This window comes from Ursus americanus, chromosome 16 (genome assembly GCF_024610735.1).
Source record: "Ursus americanus isolate L20-20 chromosome 16, mUrsAme1.1.p, whole genome shotgun sequence".
Lineage (NCBI taxonomy): Eukaryota > Metazoa > Chordata > Mammalia > Carnivora > Ursidae > Ursus > Ursus americanus.
Window position 1 is genome coordinate 1,803,478 of NC_142142.1, and position 17,377 is coordinate 1,820,854.

At 49.5% G+C, this 17,377-nt stretch overlaps 1 protein-coding gene across 5 annotated transcripts in view; it reads left to right on the forward strand.

Moving 5' to 3' along the window:
- Positions 1–17,377, forward strand: part of TRIM66 (tripartite motif containing 66) — a 60,025-nt gene that overhangs the window by 27,969 nt on the left and 14,679 nt on the right. For all 5 annotated transcript variants that reach the window (XM_045803845.2, XM_045803842.2, XM_045803843.2 and 2 more), the window contains 5 exons: positions 1,187–1,301; positions 1,873–2,019; positions 4,238–4,355; positions 5,810–6,711; positions 8,064–8,225. In XM_045803845.2, coding sequence (XP_045659801.1) covers positions 1,187–1,301; positions 1,873–2,019; positions 4,238–4,355; positions 5,810–6,711; positions 8,064–8,225 — 1,444 coding nt within the window. The remainder of the gene's footprint in view (positions 1–1,186; positions 1,302–1,872; positions 2,020–4,237; positions 4,356–5,809; positions 6,712–8,063; positions 8,226–17,377) is intronic.

Genomic DNA, 17,377 nt, shown 5'->3' on the forward strand with positions numbered 1-17,377 from the left:
GGTAGGTGCTTGAGAACAAGGGCAAAAGCAGATCCTGGGTTTATCATGAAGACGCATTAAGTAAATGGCAATCTGCCCTTTATCCGCCCTTTCCCAGTGTCTTCCGTACAGATCTACAAATGATATGGGACCATTGATGGTTAGTGTGGGAAGAGGAATTAGTAGGTACTAAGAGCTCATCATGAGGCAGGCACTGGGTTGGGCAAGTACATGCAGGATTTTGTGTAGTTCTTATAATTCTTTGTGTCTCCATCATACTGATGACGAGACTGAGATTCAGAGAGGTTAGGTGACTTGTCTGAGACCACTCAGCTAGTCAGTGACTGAACTGGATTTAGAAGCTAGATCTGTATGACTTCAAACCCCATGTTCTCTCTCTTTTTTTTTTTTTTTTTTTTAAGATTTTATTTATTTGACACAGAGAGAGAGAGAGCACAACAAGTAGGGGAAGCAGCAGGCAGGGGAAAGGGAGAAGCAGGCTTCCCGCCAAGCAGGGAGCCCGATGCGGGGCTCAGTCCCAGGACTCTGGAATCATGACCTGAGCCGAAGGCAGATGCTTAATGACTGAGCCACCCAGGCGCCCCTCCCATGTTCTTTTTTTTAAAACACTTTACTGATCTATATGCCATAACATTGCCCTTTTAAAATGTACAATTCAGTGGTTTTCAGTATATTCATAGAGTTGTGTAAATCAGTATTACTGTTTACTTCTAGAATACTTTATCACTCCCAAAAGACACCCGACACACATTAGTGGTCACTCCTCACTCCCCCCAATATCCCCAGCCCCTGGCAGCCACTAGTTTATTTTCTGTCTCTGCCCATGCTCTTTGTACTGCATGGACTTGTTTAATGGATATCCACCTTTTTAAGACAACAGATGACATGACTCACTCTCTCTGTGCTGCCTCCAGTGCTGTGTAAGTAGTGAGCTGCTGGTGACCTAAGGTTTACCTAGAGAAAGCCTGGTCAAGCTTTGGGCCGTTGGCCCACTTAGATCAAGTGGGCTGGGCTGTACAAAGGTTAGGATGGTGGAGGAACGCTCTCATTTCTTTATATTTGGTGCCTGCTGGGCCCTGATCTTCACAGGCAGCCTCTAAGTTGTTGGCTATTATGTTTGCTGTCTCTAGGCCTTCACAGGCCTGGAGGGAGGGGTTCACCGTGCTCTGTCCTGTTCTGTTTATAGGATTTTTGAGGTGAAGCATCAACACAGGAAGGTGGAAAACCAGATCAAAATGGCCAAGATGGTTCTGATGAATGAGCTGAACAAACAGGCCAACGGGCTCATAGAGGAGTTGGAGGTACGTGTGGACAGATGGGTCCACATGGATGGGTTGGTGTTCTCCCTAGTTCTCCTCAAAAACCAGGCACATACCAAACTAGTCCCTGGGCTCAGAGCTGCCTGAGCTGGAATTCGGATGTGCAGTTTCCATAGCTCTGTACTGTTCCCTAGATCTTAAAATGTCCAGTGTCATTTGGGGAGCATGGCTCGTTGAGGGCTAGAAAGTCAGTTCAAACTCCCATCAGTGCTATGGCTTTAAGGCACCCACCTTTCTGGACTATGCAGGCTCATAGCCTCGGAGGAGAGGGTCGTGAAAAGTTATGCCCGAGAGATGTATACATTTGTTCATGTCCTCATTCATTTATCACCCATTCCACATTGGCACTAGAAAATCCACCCACCTTCCTCCCTCCCTTCCCACGTCCCTCTGCCACCCAGGGCAGCAGCCTGTCCCACTGTCATCCGCTCGGGGCACAGTCTCATCTGACCCCATCAGGGTTCACACTGACACCCAGGCCACCAGACTCCCCAAGCAGGTGGACTGAAGTCCAGGAACGGGATGAGGGACTGTCGTCTCTGTCCATACCCAGAGCATTACTAATGAGAGAAAGCAGAAGCTGGAGCGGCAGTTCCAGAGCATCATGGCCCTGAGCCGTCAGTTTGAGCATGTGCAGAACTTCATCAGTTGGGCTGTCTGCAGCAAAACCAGTGTCCCTTTCCTGTTCAGCAAAGAGCTGGTAAGAGCTCCAACTCATCAATCACTGCTTTGGGGTTAGTAAGTGAAAAGTATCTTTTACCAAACCCCCCAGTGCCAAGGACAGCTGCTGAAACGGTCTTGCTTTCCTCCAGGCAAGTCAGGTGGGAAATTCTGTAGTTCTGTGTGAGGTCATGGATTCAGACGTGAGCCTGGACACTAACCGTGTTCTGGACATCCCAGAAGACAGTTGTTTGGGTTAAATGGGGGCTAAGAGGGAAGGAGCCATTGAGGATGATGTTGAGGTATTGGGCTTGTGAGGGTGGTGAAGACCAGGAGAAGGGGCGAGAATTTTGAAAGAAGTTGGTGGGGTTCGTATTGGGATATCTTGACTGTAAGGCGCCTGCAGGGCATCTCAAAGTAGACGTCCAAGATCTGTGTCCACTGATGGGTCTGGAAGTCAGAAGGAAAGTCAGGACTGGGAATAGAAATGCGGAGTCACCGGGGCATTGGTGGTGTCACTTCAGAAGAGTGTGTGAGGGAAGAAAGACAAGACATCTGGAACCGAGGGAAATAGTAGCATTCTCAGCATAGACAGAGGAAGCAGAAGAGTGAAGGAGGGTGAGAAGCAACAGTCCGAGATGATTGCAGGAGAAAAGTAGGAGGGGTTGGTGCACAGAAATTAACAAGAGTTTCGAATTTCAAGTGGTCAATATTATTATTACTACCTAAGTGAAAGAGGATGAGTGGTGAAGAGAAGCCTTGAGATCTGGGATTCCAGAGGTCCCTGGTGATCTTTTGAAAGAAATCCCAGCAAAACAGGAGGGTGAAAAGCTAGAATGAGGGGACTGAGGAGAGGAGGGGAGGAAGTAGGAACAGAAGTGAAAAGAAGGGAAATAAGGTAGTTTGAGAAGGAGACAGAGTTGGGGGATTGATTTTAAGTATGGAAGACATTTGCGCAAGTGTATTTGGGAGAAGAGGTTGATGACAGAGAAAAGAGATGGGTGGTGGAGTGAGCATACTGAGAAGGCAGAGAGAACCAGTTGGCTCTAAACATAAAAGGCACTTCCTCTGAAGAGGGAGGACAGGAAGGTCTCCGTGTAATGTTTGGAGGTAGACAGGGTACCAGTTTGGGGCAGTTTGTCTTTTATGTCTCTTGTCCTTTCTGAAGTAGGAGATAAGAGGGTTAGGCACTGGGTAAGTGGAATTGATAAGAGAAGTGAGGACTTTAGTCGTCAAGGACAGTGGAAGAGGAAGCCAACAAGAAAAGAAGTGAAAAGAGAAAGAACAGCAGGGTGCCCCTGAGATCAGTGGTCACTGAAGAGACCCCAGAAAACATGGCTTTGGGATGGCTGGATTGACCTAAGGTTAATGGACAGTGGTGATGTGGACGGAATTAGGCCCTACTGATAACGTTACTGAAAATGATGGGAAGCTGGGCCGGCCCTAGACACTGGTGGAGTGGGGCTTGGGGAGTTCGGTGAGGCTGGAGAGCGTGCTCAGAAAGAGCGAGAGCGAGTTAGAGCAGGGGGTCAGTTATTGCAGATGAAGGTCTCTAGATGAAGAAAAGGTCTGGGTATGGTGCCCGAACTGAGAAGAGAGGTGAAGGTGACTGACACTAAGGAGATGGAGGAAGAAGAGGCCAAGACGGCGACTAGGACATTAGTTAACTAGATGATGGCAGGGTGAGTTGGATACTTGCCAAAGTCCTAGATGCATGGGCGAGTTCATGATAGGAGATGGATGCAAGGGATGAGGGAGGAGGAGGGCAGTTGATGAAGATGGGAGTTTTACATGTGGGTGGAAGGATAACGGTGGGGAGCCCAGAGAATGTTTGCCCCCATAGGCTTTTACATTGAGGTTATGGTAGAATGAATGGAACTCTTGAGAGGGTTGCCAGGTAGGTGATATCCTGAGGGAGAATTACAGACCATTCAAGTCCCTATAAGAGTGTAGGGAATCCAAAAATCTGGATAAGAGGAAGGGGATCAGCTGGTGGGGGAGGGGACAAGAGCAGGGGAAGGGATGTGAAGACATCAAGATGCAAGGAAATGAGCATATGGGGGACCGAAGGCTAAAGACCCGTGGCTCCGAGCCCTTCAGCCTGCCCGGAGAGTGAGGGAGAGGAAATGAGCATATGGGGGACCGAAGGCTAAAGACCCGTGGCTCCGAGCCCTTCAGCCTGTCTGGAGAGTGAGGGAGAGGGCGTTGTCATTCAGGTGCAGGACGCCCAAAGAAATGACCTTTGGTGCTGTTGTCAGATTGTGTTTCAGATGCAGCGACTGCTGGAGACAAACTGCAACACAGATCCCGGCTCCCCTTGGAGCATCAGATTCACCTGGGAGCCTAACTTCTGGACCAAGCAGCTGGCTTCCCTTGGTGAGGCTTTTACCTAATTTCTAAAAATGAGTAGAGCGCATCTGCTTAGCTTACTGGGTAGGTCAGCGTATGCCCAAGAGGAAGCACTCCCTGAGACTGTCAGTGGTCATGGAGTCACTCAGCAGATCTCCGTGTGTGTGTGTGTGTGTGTGTGTGTGTGTGTGTGTGTGTGTGTGTGGTGGGGGGGAGGGGGTTGTGGAGTGGGGACAACTTCAATAGCAGTGGCAACACAGGGCCTTTGTAACAGGACCAGTTGAAATCTGAGCTTTCCATTCTGCATGAATGCCCCGTTACCTTGGTTTCATTGCTGGAGAGGAGACAAGACAGTGGCCCTGCTCTCCAAAATGCTGGATGGCAGTGCAGGTGAATCTGTGGTCCAACAGGGGTATTCGTGTGTGTAGGCACAAAATGGGTTATCAGCATCAGAGAGAGGGAGGGAGGGAGAGTGGCAGTGTCACCCCCCCACCCCCCCTTGGAGCTGAGATGTAAGCAGATAATTCCTGAGCTTCCCTGCTGTGTGATTTCCTGGAGTTAGTCTTAGGCAGAGTGTAGACAACTTGAGGTTGTGCTTGGGTTGATGGCTCGATATAGGATTGTTATGCTAATGGCCACCCGCTGCCTTCATCTGGGGGGTTAACGTCTAAGAAAGTTTCTTGAACTTGACAGAGTGAGGAATAATATTTAGGTTTATTTTTTGCTTCCCTCTCCCCTTTGATTTAATTCAACAGACCTTTGGTGGGCCCCTGCTGTGGGTCAGCACCCCATGCTGGGCACCAAGGGACCAAAGGTGAATAGAACACACCTCTGGCCCTCAAGTTACTGAGTCTTCCCCCAAGTAAGCCTCATCAAAACAAGGATGGAAGAAGCCATGAGACTGAGCTGGAGATAGATACTGTCTATTCGTGGGCCAGGGCCCGGAGACCCCAGGACAATGCTGGCACTTGCTGCTGACCTGATGTTGGGGCTCTCTGACTCCTTCCATCCTCCTTGCCCAAAACACAGCCCCCCCAGACCTATATTTGGAGACTTGGTCATTTGTCCCAGGGTCAGCTCTCTCTCCTTTGCAGTTTTCCAGCATGCTACCTCCCCACCCCAAATGTTGTTGTTGTTGTTGTTATTGTTGTTGTTGTTGTTGTTTTGGTCTGAGTCTGTGTTAAAAGGAGTGAGTGCTGTTTGAAGGAGCCCACGGTTTCTCTAGTGGGATGCAGAGTGAGGACGGAGCATCTGGTAAAAGCTGAGCTCATGTCTCAAATGCCCCTGGTCCGCAAAGGTCCACACTGGTTCTATTGCTGGCAGCATTCTAGGCCGAGTCTTGGAGATCAGGGGTCGAATTTGTTCATCTCTGCACGTAGTACAGGTTTATGGAGTGATTTCTTTTGGTCCCAGGAGCATGAAGTGGCAAGCAGGGAGCAAATGCAGATTACCTTTGGAAACACTCTGTTCTGAATTTCCAGGCTGTATAACAACTGAAGGTGGACAGCTGTCCCGGGCGGATGCTCCTGCTTATGGAGGCTTACAGGGACCGTCATCCTTTTATCAAAGCCACCAGTCCCCAGTGGCTCAGCAAGAGACTCTTAGCCACCCCTCACACAAGTTCCAGTCTCCAGCACTGTGTTCCTCCTCTGGGTGCTGCTCCCACTGCTCCCCAGCCTCGCCCTCCCTCAAAGGCCAGGTCCCCCCACCCAGCATACACTCAGCCCATAGCTTTAGGCAGCCCTCTGAGATGGCACCCCCACCACTGGGGTCTCTGCAGTGCTCTACCCTGCTGCCCAGGGAGAAAGAGCTGGCTTGCAACCCTCAGCCCCCAAAGCTGATGCAGCCCTGGCTAGAAACGCAGCCCCCCGTGGAGCAGGAGAACACGTCCCAGCGACTGGGGCCGCAGCTGACTTCCCAGCCCGTATGCATCGTGCCCCCGCAGGATGTTCAGCCGGGAGCCCATGCCCAGCCTGCCTTACAGACGCCCTCTATCCAAGTCCAGTTCGGCCACCACCAGAAGCTGAAGCTCAGCCACTTTCAGCAGCAGCCACAGCAGCAGCTGCCCCCGCTGCCCCCTCCGCCGCCTCCAGCCCAGCAGCCGCCGCCACCTCTACCTCCAGCCCAGCATCCGGCTTCCAGCCAGCACGGGAGCCCTCCTGGGCCCGCCTGTTCCCAGAACGTGGATATAATGCACCACAAATTTGAGCTGGAGGAGATGCAGAAGGACCTGGAGCTCCTCCTTCAGGCCCAACAGCCCAGCCTACAGCTGAACCAGACCAAGTCTCCTCAGCACCTTCAGCAAACCATCGTGGGGCAGATCAACTACATCGTGAGGCAGCCAGCACCTGTCCAGTCCCAGAGCCAAGAGGATGCCGTGCAGGTGAGCCTCAGGGTGGCCTGGGATCGTGCGGCAAACACAGCCTCCCCAATCCCGGGGTGGCATGGGAACAGGGTTTCTTCATCTGAGGGCGGCCTTGAACTCAGCTCTCACATTTCAAGTCCTCCCTGGGCTCCCCTGCCCATCTCAGGAAAGCTCCCCAAAACACAGTAGTCCCAACAGAGATCGGGACTTAATACCCTCCAGAGTGGCCCGGCTTAGCCCTGCCCTCCTAGATGAGTCCAGCGACCTTGTCCATCAATAGAACCTTCCGAGGTGCGCCGGACTCCTCTCCCACTGCCAGGACAGAAGGGAGGCTGTCTCTTATCTTGTGACCTCCCACTTCCCTTGCTGGGAACTTCGGAATCTCAGATGGAAGGGAAAGCTTAAGGAGCGGAGGGAAGGTATGCCTTAGATGGCGGCGGGCAGCATCTTTAGAACACCGCACAGCTATAGACTGAAAATTTGTCTCAAACGTCCTAAGCTAGGGATGTTTTATACGCACTGTGTCATTTGTCCTGTCAACAGTGTTAGGTAGGCATTGCCATCGTGTTTTACACAAGTGGGGGTTGGAGACGGCATGCCCTTTGCCTGGAGATCCTAAAACACTGAATGACAGAGCCAAGACTTGGATCCTGGTGTGCTGACTGTAATTCCACAGGAGAGGACTTGTTCTCTCCCTGGGGGTGGGGGGGGGGTGATGAAGGCTGCTGCTCTCTGCTCTCAGCTCAGAGCCAGTGAGGAGGTGCACATCGTACCTCTGGGATCTGTGCTGCATTCCACATCTTCACCCGTAACTCGTGCTTGTCCTTTTTTCCAGAGCTTCCTGTTCTAGCCCCTTCTCCCCATCCTTTCTCACTTTTCCCCCTGTGGTGTCTCCTTTAAATCTGTAATCACATTTATATCTTCAAAGCAGCTCTATGGACTTCTACTTCATTATAAAATAGAAGGCCTCACACTTATGCTTTAGCACTGGCAATGTCAGGTCATGCTTCAGATGTCTCCCTCTGAGGCTCAGTTCCTTTGAGGAGATAGGACATTATCCTGAGGATGGCAGAGAAAGGTCTAGGGTTCATCGAGGACCACAGACAAAATGTTCAGTCAGAAGTGTGAGGATCGCTGTGGTGAATATGACAGAGTTAGCCCAGAATTCTCCGTTTGGGTTCTATCCCAAGCCTGTCATATCAGGATGTAGTCTTACAAAGTGTTTAGATAAGAGGATCTTTCTGAAAAAATTTTCAGCAGTTCACAATGCGTAGCTGGTAGCAATGGGCAATGCAGGGTGGGCATTAGCCTTTGCCGCCGCCGCTGCTCTTTGCGGGAAAACCCACCCAAGTTCTTATTTTCTCCTTCAGGCTTCAGATGAGCCGCCAGCATCTGAAGGTCCAAAGCCAGCTCTCCCTCTTGACAAGAATACTGCTGCTAACTTGCCCCAGGCGTCTGGGGCGGAAACCCCTCCCGGTGTCCCCCCACTGGACGGCACCATCCAGCACTCCTCTCCAAATGTGGTGAGAAAGGTACCAATGAAGCCTGCTTTCCCTGACCACAGGGGACCCACTACCAGCCAAGACCCCGGGGACCTGGATGAGGACGACTGGGTGGGGGGAGGAGTGTCCCTGTTCCATCCCTGGGTATTACACAGCCCTGACTCATGCCTTCTGTCCTAATGAGTCAGCAACACAGGTCCTCCTTCATGCCCATTTCCACTCCCACATACACACTTAAAATGGGACCAATTGGGCTTCGTTTAGAGTGGAAGGGGGAAGGAAAAGGGAAAGAAAGCCAGTTTATGACATGCTTACGCTGTGCCTGGAATGGTGCATGGGGCTTCATGGTTCTGTGAGGTGGCCATCCCCATTTTCTAGCTGAGAAAACTGAGGTCTGGGCCCTCTAGCTAGTAGATGAAAGGGCTGAGGTTTATTTAAAAGAAGACTTGTCAGAATCCAAAGACTGGACTGTTTTTTCTCTGCAACAAAAATGGGGAAAATATTTTCTGTGGCCGCACGACCCGAAGTCGATTTGCTTTAGATTTTGCCTCAGTGGAGTTTGTCGGGTGAATGGTCTGCAGAGGTGGCTGAGCACTGAGGGACCCTGAGAGCTCTTGAAGATAAGCCGCAGGAGCCCTTCGTGTCCACCAACTTACCTGCTTGCTAGAAGGGTTCATTTACTCTGGTAACAACCCAGAACCCCACAACTTGTCAGCTGTCCTCCCCTTATCCCTGCCCTTCACCCTCACCCCTGTCATCCTCCTAGCTGGAACCTCACTCGGCCTTCCCTGTCTCCCTTGGCACTGTTCCTATATCTTGCTGCCTCCTCTGGTCTGGTACCCTCAGGCCTCCTGGCGCCTTCTCTTAGCCATGTACTTGAAGCTTTGTCAGCTGTTGGGTACCCCCCAGCCTGCCCCAGTGCTTCAGCTGTTCTGCGTACCTGCTTCTCACCGTGTTTCCCTGGCACCATCACCACATAGTCTATCCCAGCGATACATGAGAAGAGATTTCCGAAAAGTAAGGGATGGCAAAGATGAAATGGTAGCTTGCAAATCCCTGGTGGCTCTTGAAGTCAGGCAAGGCCTCTGGTATTAGTGGGTTTTGGTCTGTGCTGGGCCTGTCCTGCCGAAAACAGTTTGGCCTAGAAGCCATAGCGATGCTGTCAATGGGCCCTTTGTGGCTCTCAGGGGTTTAACTATTTATACTTGGGCTATGCATCCATTCATCCAGTTATTTATTCACTCAATGTTCAAAAAATACAGATTCATCTCCTCTCCTAGTGTGTGCCAGCTGTTTTGCTAGATGTCAGGGACATATCAGTGAATAAGAGTCTCACATTGGAGCTTACAGTCTCGTGGGAGAGACAGTTAAATAAGCAGCAACAGTAAAGGTGATAAAGTGCTGGGAAGGTCACCGGGGTGTAGAGAAGGTGCATGTAACACTGTAAAAACTTTCACGGAGGACTTCCCAGGGGCATGATTTTAAGCTGAGATTTAAAGACATGAGTCTAGTGAAGGGGGATGAGGGGGAGGGTTAGACTGAGTAATCAAAGGGAATGGCCAGTAGGAAGGTCCAGAAGTGAGAGGAAGCCTGGAGCACTAGGGGGGTTCAGATAACTTGGCTGGGTGGGAACACGAGGTGTGCTGGGGAACGGGAACGGAACCAGAGTGCTCGGAAGGCCTTCTAAACGATGCCGCAGAGTTCAGCGTTCAGTCCTGGGGTTGTGAGGAGTGAAGAGAGGATTTCTGGCAAGGAGGGACGCGGTTTGAATTAAATTTTAGAAAGGTCACTTTCGCTGTAGGAAGGGAGACCAAAATAGTACAGAGGAGAACGAGGAAAGACTGACTGGAACCAGTGACAATGGGTATAAGGAGGAAGCGTGGACTTCAAGGGGTCAGATCACAGGAGCTTTTGGACTTGGAGTCTGATTGGTGGTGGAAAGTGAGGGAGAGAAAGTCCTTTGGCTTGACACCCGGGTCTGTCTTGCCCACTGGGTTGCCATTCACTGAGCTGGGAGCATGGGAAGAAGGACCTGTTTTGGGGGACGAAAAAGTTAAATTTGAACTGTTGGCGCTCTCCTGTGGAAGCTACATGAGAGGGTGCCCAGAAGGTAGGCAGCTCTAGATGTCAGTGGTTCAGAAGGAAACATGGGGGTTGCCAGTGCTCGAGGGGTAGTAGAAGCCGTGCAGAAGGTGCCGCTGCTTCTGTAACGGGGCTTGCTTCTGTTCCCGTGCACAGCACAAAGGGAGGGAGGTGAGCCGTGTGCAAACACAGAGTCCGTGTGCGCGTGCCGGTGGCCCACAGGGCTCTCTGAGCATCAAGGGGACGCCGCCCTACTGTGTGGCTGTGGGATGGCAGTGGGGTTAGCGAAGGTCCTAGGAACTCAATCTCTCATTTTGAGCTGCCCCTGGCCCTTATCAACCTGGGCTCAGGCAGAGGTTCAGAGGAGCAGGTGGCCCGGCCTTTTCCTGATGTTTTATAGGCTTCTTCATGGCTTGGACTCCCCGAAAAATGAACCTCAATGTTACCATCCTGGCCCAGAGGAGCCTTTGGGTCTACTTGGCAGAGAGAGGTACTGGTTAGACACAAAGCTACTAAAATAAGAAAAGGGGCTTTCTTTTTGAGGGAATTCATTGCCTTGAAGCTGGGACTGGGTGTGGTGGAGGGTGTGACGGTTGAGGACACCGAACAACATTTTGAGCATCTTATCATTGAATGATAATACTTTGTATAGCGTTTTTCTACCTGTTCCCTTAGGTTTTTACATGGATTATTCCATTTTATTTCTTTGTTTATCCTAGAAGTACTATGAGGAAGCCACTTTCATATTCCCCTTTGAAAGATGTGGAAACTGAGACACAGAGAGCTTAAGTGACCCACCTAAGAGCTCTACAGCAGAGCATTGGCAAAGTTAGGACCAGAGCACATGTTCCTGACCCTGGCTGCGCTCAGGGGCTAGGTTAGATCACCTCTCCTTACGCACTGCAGTGGGAGAAGCAGGACTCCATCTGGCCTCTCACTTGCTAGATTTTCCTCTTTACACTCGTTGGAATAGTCTGAGGCACTGCTGGGGAGAGGGCTTAGGACTCAGCCTCGTCTGGTAAAGGTGTTTTAGCTTCTGGCCCGCTCCTAAGCCTGTGATGGCCTGTGAGTACTGGGGAAGTCAGAGGTCTGTGTGAAGGCCACGGACCAGAGGAAGCCGGGGCACCAGGCGTCTCTGCGGGTGTTCCGCAGGGACGCATTCGCGTTCTGAGCCGCTGACTGACGTTACATCACCACGAGGAGGACTTCGGTTATGGAACAGCAGCTGTGCACACGTACTTTCGAGTTGGTGCTGAGTTACTGGCGAAAACATTGCTGCGGAAAAGTGAGACAGGAAAGTTTTCAAATGGGTTTTCTAGTGGCTCGAGCTCTGGAGTCTCAGAAGCAGCTTTCCGCACCACCTTCCCTGTATCTAGCAGGGCGTTCTGGAATGAATCTGTCTGGCCCTGGCGGTTGCCTCATCTTGGTTTAGCACTCTGAAGAGAGACCACGGTTACAGCGTGACAGCAGAACTCCTTACATTCTGAGTGAAACTGGAAGACATTTTGATGGCTTCATTTGTACTTCCGAATGAGTCGACTGCTGAAAAACACCCACACTCTCTTCCTCAAAGCTCTCGTGAAGTCAAGGCTGTAGGCATCACAGAGAGCCTGTCTGAGCCCTAATTCAGCTGCAAGGGGGACCTCTGTTCTGCTCACATGTAGTCCACATCCTCCACAGAGGACTGAGAGACCACCAGGATACTGCTTATGGCTTCAGAGGAGTCTGGGATGTACTTTAGTAAAGGGCGCCTAAGCAGTAGGCACTCCTGTGGTCCACATTAGTGAGAGTGACGCAGAGGAGGAAGGGGTAATGACTCACATAGAGCCTTCACATCATTACCAAAGCACTTTGATGCCTGAGCTCGTAATCTGAGTCTTACAACTCAGATTTACATTAACCTGTGGAGGAGGAAATTAAAGCCCAGAGATGGGAAATATCTTGCTTAAACTCATACTCTAAATCTTGGCTTACGTAAGGACATACAGGGCATCCTGCCTTCACAGTCTCCAGATCTACGTCTGTGGGCCAGATCATGGCTTCTCAACTCCAGGAATGATTGTTTCCTCAAAGCCTGGCCTCAACAGCAGAACTTGCCCAGAACCTTCCCAGGGCCTCGGGAGGCTTTCTTATGGCACAGCCTGGGTTCTGGTCAGCGGATGCAGAACTGTACAGAGATCTCTCTCCTGCTCAGAAGCCAAGCCAAGTATTCCTCAGGTCTGGCTCCCTGCATTCCTCTAGGAAGGCTCTTCCCTCAGTTCTAGCCTGATTTCATTCACAGACCAAATCCAAGATCCTTGTCTAGGTCTCCTGGTCCATGAGAAAACAAATCCTTGTTCCTGGACCCTAAATTTCCTTACATTGGCCTGGCCAAAATATCTCTGGTCTAATTTTCCTAGGTCTTCAAGGCTTGGGTTTTAAGGGGTCCACTCATTCTGGCTTTTACTTCAGGTTTTACTAGAATCTTACTCCTTTTCTCTTCCTTCCTCCTCAGACTCTGGGATCCTCTTTGCTTTTTCTGTCTTTCCTGAATCATCAGGGCGCTGGGCACTCTTCAGTTCTTCTCTCTTCACCACCCATGAGTGTTTCCCCATTTGACTCTGGTCGTTAGCATATATTACCATAGTTGCATCCACAGGGATAGCCTTAATTTGCACAAGAGCTTTTCACCGAGCTGGGGGCGCACTCACTATCATCAAGAGCAACAACTTTGCTATTAAAAATCAGCTCGTGAAACCACTTGCTAGGAAAGTTAGTTCCTTCCTCAGGTGTCTGATTCAGTTGTTTGAAGATCTACTAATGTTCAACCAGTCCTCCTGATCTGACGCTGTCGAAACACTCAGATAGTCCAATGTTTAATTCACAAATCTGTTTACCCCAATCCTTGTCTCCTTATCTGTTTCCTTCAACCAGAGTGAAGGCCTTCTATGTGTTTCCAAGACACAATTTCCAAGTCATTGCTCCCTTCTCCTCTGTATGTTTACAGGGTGGTCAGTCTGTGATAATTCTAACGACTGGGGCAAAACCCTAAAACCAGAAGTGAGCAAGGGAATCTTCGGAGCAGCAGCAAGAACAGAGGTCACAGACCCACACACTGTTCAGCATGAGGTCATAAGTCCACGCTCAGGTGTTTCGTCAGAGGTCTTGACCGCAAGCTTAGTTATATGGTCTCCTCTGAAAGTGTTCATTTTCCTGCATTGGAGCAGTAACCAGAGTAGAAGCAAGGAGTCAGGACTTCTGTAATGGCAGCCAAAGACGAGGGAGAAGACAGGAAACATCACCTGGGCAAGTGCCACATTTTGAGGTCATTCGGTGAAAGGACAGGCTAGGCTCTACAGGCCTTAAAGCATCACTGAACTACAGCCCACTCCAGCGATAGATCCGTCCAAGTTCCTTTATGTCCCTAAGGAACGGTCTCATGAGGCTCCGTGTACTCTGTTTATTATGACAAGGTAGTGTGTGAAGTCTAAGAAGTACTCCTATTATTTTAAAGCCAATTGTGTTTTGTTACTGAAAGAGGTATGTTTCAGATATTTGGAAAATTAATTTCTGTGGAACACCACCGTATTTGTGCTACTTTATCCCCAGCAATACTATCTTGCTACTGTAAGAACCTGAAATTTATATTAAACTCAGGGCATGTGCATTAAGTGTCTGTTTATTGACTTCTCTGTCTTACTAGAGCACTAGCTTTCTAGCTAATGGCACAAAATCAAGACCAGCCAGCAGATTTTTAAGGCTGGGCCCAGATTCCTAGTCTTGGGTCTATATAAGCTTCGGAAATCTGTGTCATCCCTCTGTGTCTCAGTTTCCTTTTCTGTTGAATGAAAGAACAGTGCTTTCTCTGAATTTTGACAACATCGTGTGCCAATCATCACAATAATGTAAGCACATCGAACTCCAGAGCAAGATCTACATGGTGAGGATGGGGAGGAGGGCAGCAGATAGAAGAGCAGAGGTCAAACAGGAGGCAGGCTAGGTGGGTGAAGAATGGCCTAGGTGACTGGTAGAAGAGGTGGAAGGTCAGATGGTTCAGGGAGGTCACAGGTCCGGCAAGTTGTGGAGGCAGGTGGTTCAGACAGGTAGATCTGTAGGTTCCAGGTGGCGTTATTCAGACAGGTCACAGGTCAGGCAGGTGGCAAACAGAGATCAAGGAAGAAAAACAAGAAGAGGGAAGGGACAGAGACAGGGACGTGCAAGTACGGGGAAGGAGAGAAAAGTAGAAGCAAGTGAGGAGATGCAGGAGAGGAGGCCCAGGGCAGTCTCCCCTCGTACCCCAGTGATGAGCTGAGCTGATCGTCAGAGTGAGTGTTTTTGGCATTTTTGACTTGTCTTCCTCCCCTGAACTAGAAAATAGTTTATTTTCACTTCCAAACCTCAAAATACATATTTTTCACTCATGAAATCTGTAGATTTTGTATGTGAAGAAGGCAAGGTGTCTGTTATGTAGCTGACAACTTGGAGGCGGTTGCCCCGCCAGACCTTACAGCCAACCATATCATTTTGCCTTCTCTCATCTGACCTGAACAATCCTGGGTGCTAGAGAGGGCAGCATCTCCACGGACGGAGGAGCTCCTCCTGTGTGTGCAGCACCAAGTATCCAGCGCAGCCACATTCCCAAGCCTGGCACGCTCTCAAGAAGCCCCGTCCTTCCTTCCAGGCCCTGGAGACCCAGCCTCCTTTCCGGGCCCTGAAATTTGGCCCTCCCCTTCTCCCTGCTCACCTGGTAGCGGTGGTGGCGGGGTAGGATGGAGGTTCTCAATCTTCTCTTTCTTCCTGTACAAGAAATAGTCCCTGCTGTTTTCATATTTTGTACCTCTTCACTCCAGAGAGCCAAATGAAATATCAAAAATACAGACATACAGTGTACCTATGTTCCCAAAATGCCACTGTATTTGTAGAGCCCATAGAAATGGGGTGGGGCTGCCTTCCACCTTGCACTTTCTCTGAGATCCTTCTCAGAGTTCTGCCATGGACGTTTCTGAGGTTCTTTTCACCACTACCAGAGCTTCCCCCCACTTCCTGATGGCCTTGGTCTCTTTGAGGTTGGCTGTGGGTGTGAACAGGAGGAAGACTAGTCTAGTCTGCGGTATCTTAGGATATGTTATTGACCCTGTGCTGTGTGCTGGGTTCAACAGGCCCAGCTCAAAATAAAGTGTGATAGAATTTCCATAGTTCTTCCACAGCTCAGTCTGCATGCCCTCCTCTATCATGCTATTAAGTCACACTTCATGATATGCAATAAGTAATCAGGACAAGGGAGTTGATATCCTGCAAAGATATCCTGCCTCTGAGCTGGAGACAGAGGTGGAGACAGCCTGCCTCTAATCCGGGGAGTTTTTGTCTTTGGGAATTTAATGGTGTGCCTATTTTGTGACATACAGCACCTGACCATACATACAGTTATTCCTTGGGACTGTCCCAGGTAGATTTTGGTGCCCTTCACGCTTGGCACCAAGGATCTCATAGAGAGAGCCATCTATGTCATTGGCAGATGAGATGACCACCAGAGCTGCAGTAAATATACACGTCAAATCGGGAAAGGGTGAAAGAAACCAGCTCACAGGATTAGACCGTTATATATTACAAAGGGGATTGCAACCATCCTTGGGCATTCCTGTCCATAGATAAGGAAAGACAGAATCTTAGCCAGGACAGTGGGGATACCAAGGGAGGCAGGTCACTGCATGTTTGAGATAGCTCTTCCATGCTTAATCTACCCAATGTGCTTTGAGTATTCTCCCCAGACCTCCTTCTCCTCGATATTTCTTATCTTGGGACTTAGACTGTAGAGCAAATTGCGGTCTTTTTATTGAACACTATTGAACTACCAATGAACCTATAAAAAACCTCTCTTTTGGGAGACAGAGGGCATTTATATTTAGCTCATCTGCTTTTAAAATTGAGAATTAAGAATAGAACATATAAGCTTTACTAGCTGCTTTGAAATAATAAGGGAAAAGCGTTGGGAGAGAAGAGAAAGAGATGATAAGAAAAAAGTAAAACAGGAGAGGAAGAGAGTGAAGGTCGAGGAGAGCAGGCGAGGGAAGGACAGAGGCTGAAGCACAGAGTGTGGGAGAGGAGAGGGTGAGTTTGCACAGAGAAGGATGCAGCCAGATAGGCCACAGTCAAGAGTGTGGCTTTGGCGTCGGAGAGCGGGATTCTAAATCTGTAAAAATCCCACATCACGTGTCATGCTTAGTTGGTGAAATACTGAAAGGATCCCCCGAGATCAGGCATGACACTAGGATGGCTACTATCACTACTCCCATTTGACCTGGTCCTCCCGTACTTAGCTGGCAGAGTCAGGCCGGAAAAACAAACACAGGGAAAGGAAGAAGTGAAACGTGACTAGTCACGGCTGGCATGATTTGTGTGCACAGAAATCCCCCAAGCATGACAGCAAGGTCTCTGGGTACAAGGTCAATCTACAAAAATCAACTGCATTTCTATGTGTGAGCACAAATAAAGGGAAATGGAAACTTACAAATTATGTGTACAATTACATAAAACACTTCAGATGCCTTGCTGAGCCTCATTTTTCTCAAGTGCAGAGTTCGAGAACAACGCTAACAGTCACAGTACTGGGGGAGCAGTAGCAGTTGCCAGGGGTCACAGAGCACCTGCCGCATGGCAGACATTGTTCCAAACCTCTACCTGGATTCGTTCTTGTCACCTTCACAGCAACCCTTTAACGTCTGTGATGAGGGCTGTGCGAGGATTTCCTCGCATATAATAAGTGCTCAATAAATGTTAGCTATATAAAGACGAGTGATGCATAGACCCAGTTGTTAATAGAATGGAGCTGCTATTTATGTGGTTTAAGATTTGTAGAATAAACAATCACACGTTGTTGTTTTTTAAAAAATTTTTAAATAGCTCATGAATTCATTTATTCAGCCAGGCACTGCTTCTGGGTCTAGAAGTACAATGGGTAAGCTAACTAGGTAAAAATCCATGCCCTAATGGAATTTACGATTTATGGGAGAAAATAGAGATTCATCAAATGGTCTCACAACTTTGAGGATACAGGGGAAAAAAGGGGGGGGAGTTACAAGAATGTAAAAGGGAGGAATGAGGTCTGGGCCACAGAATGAAAA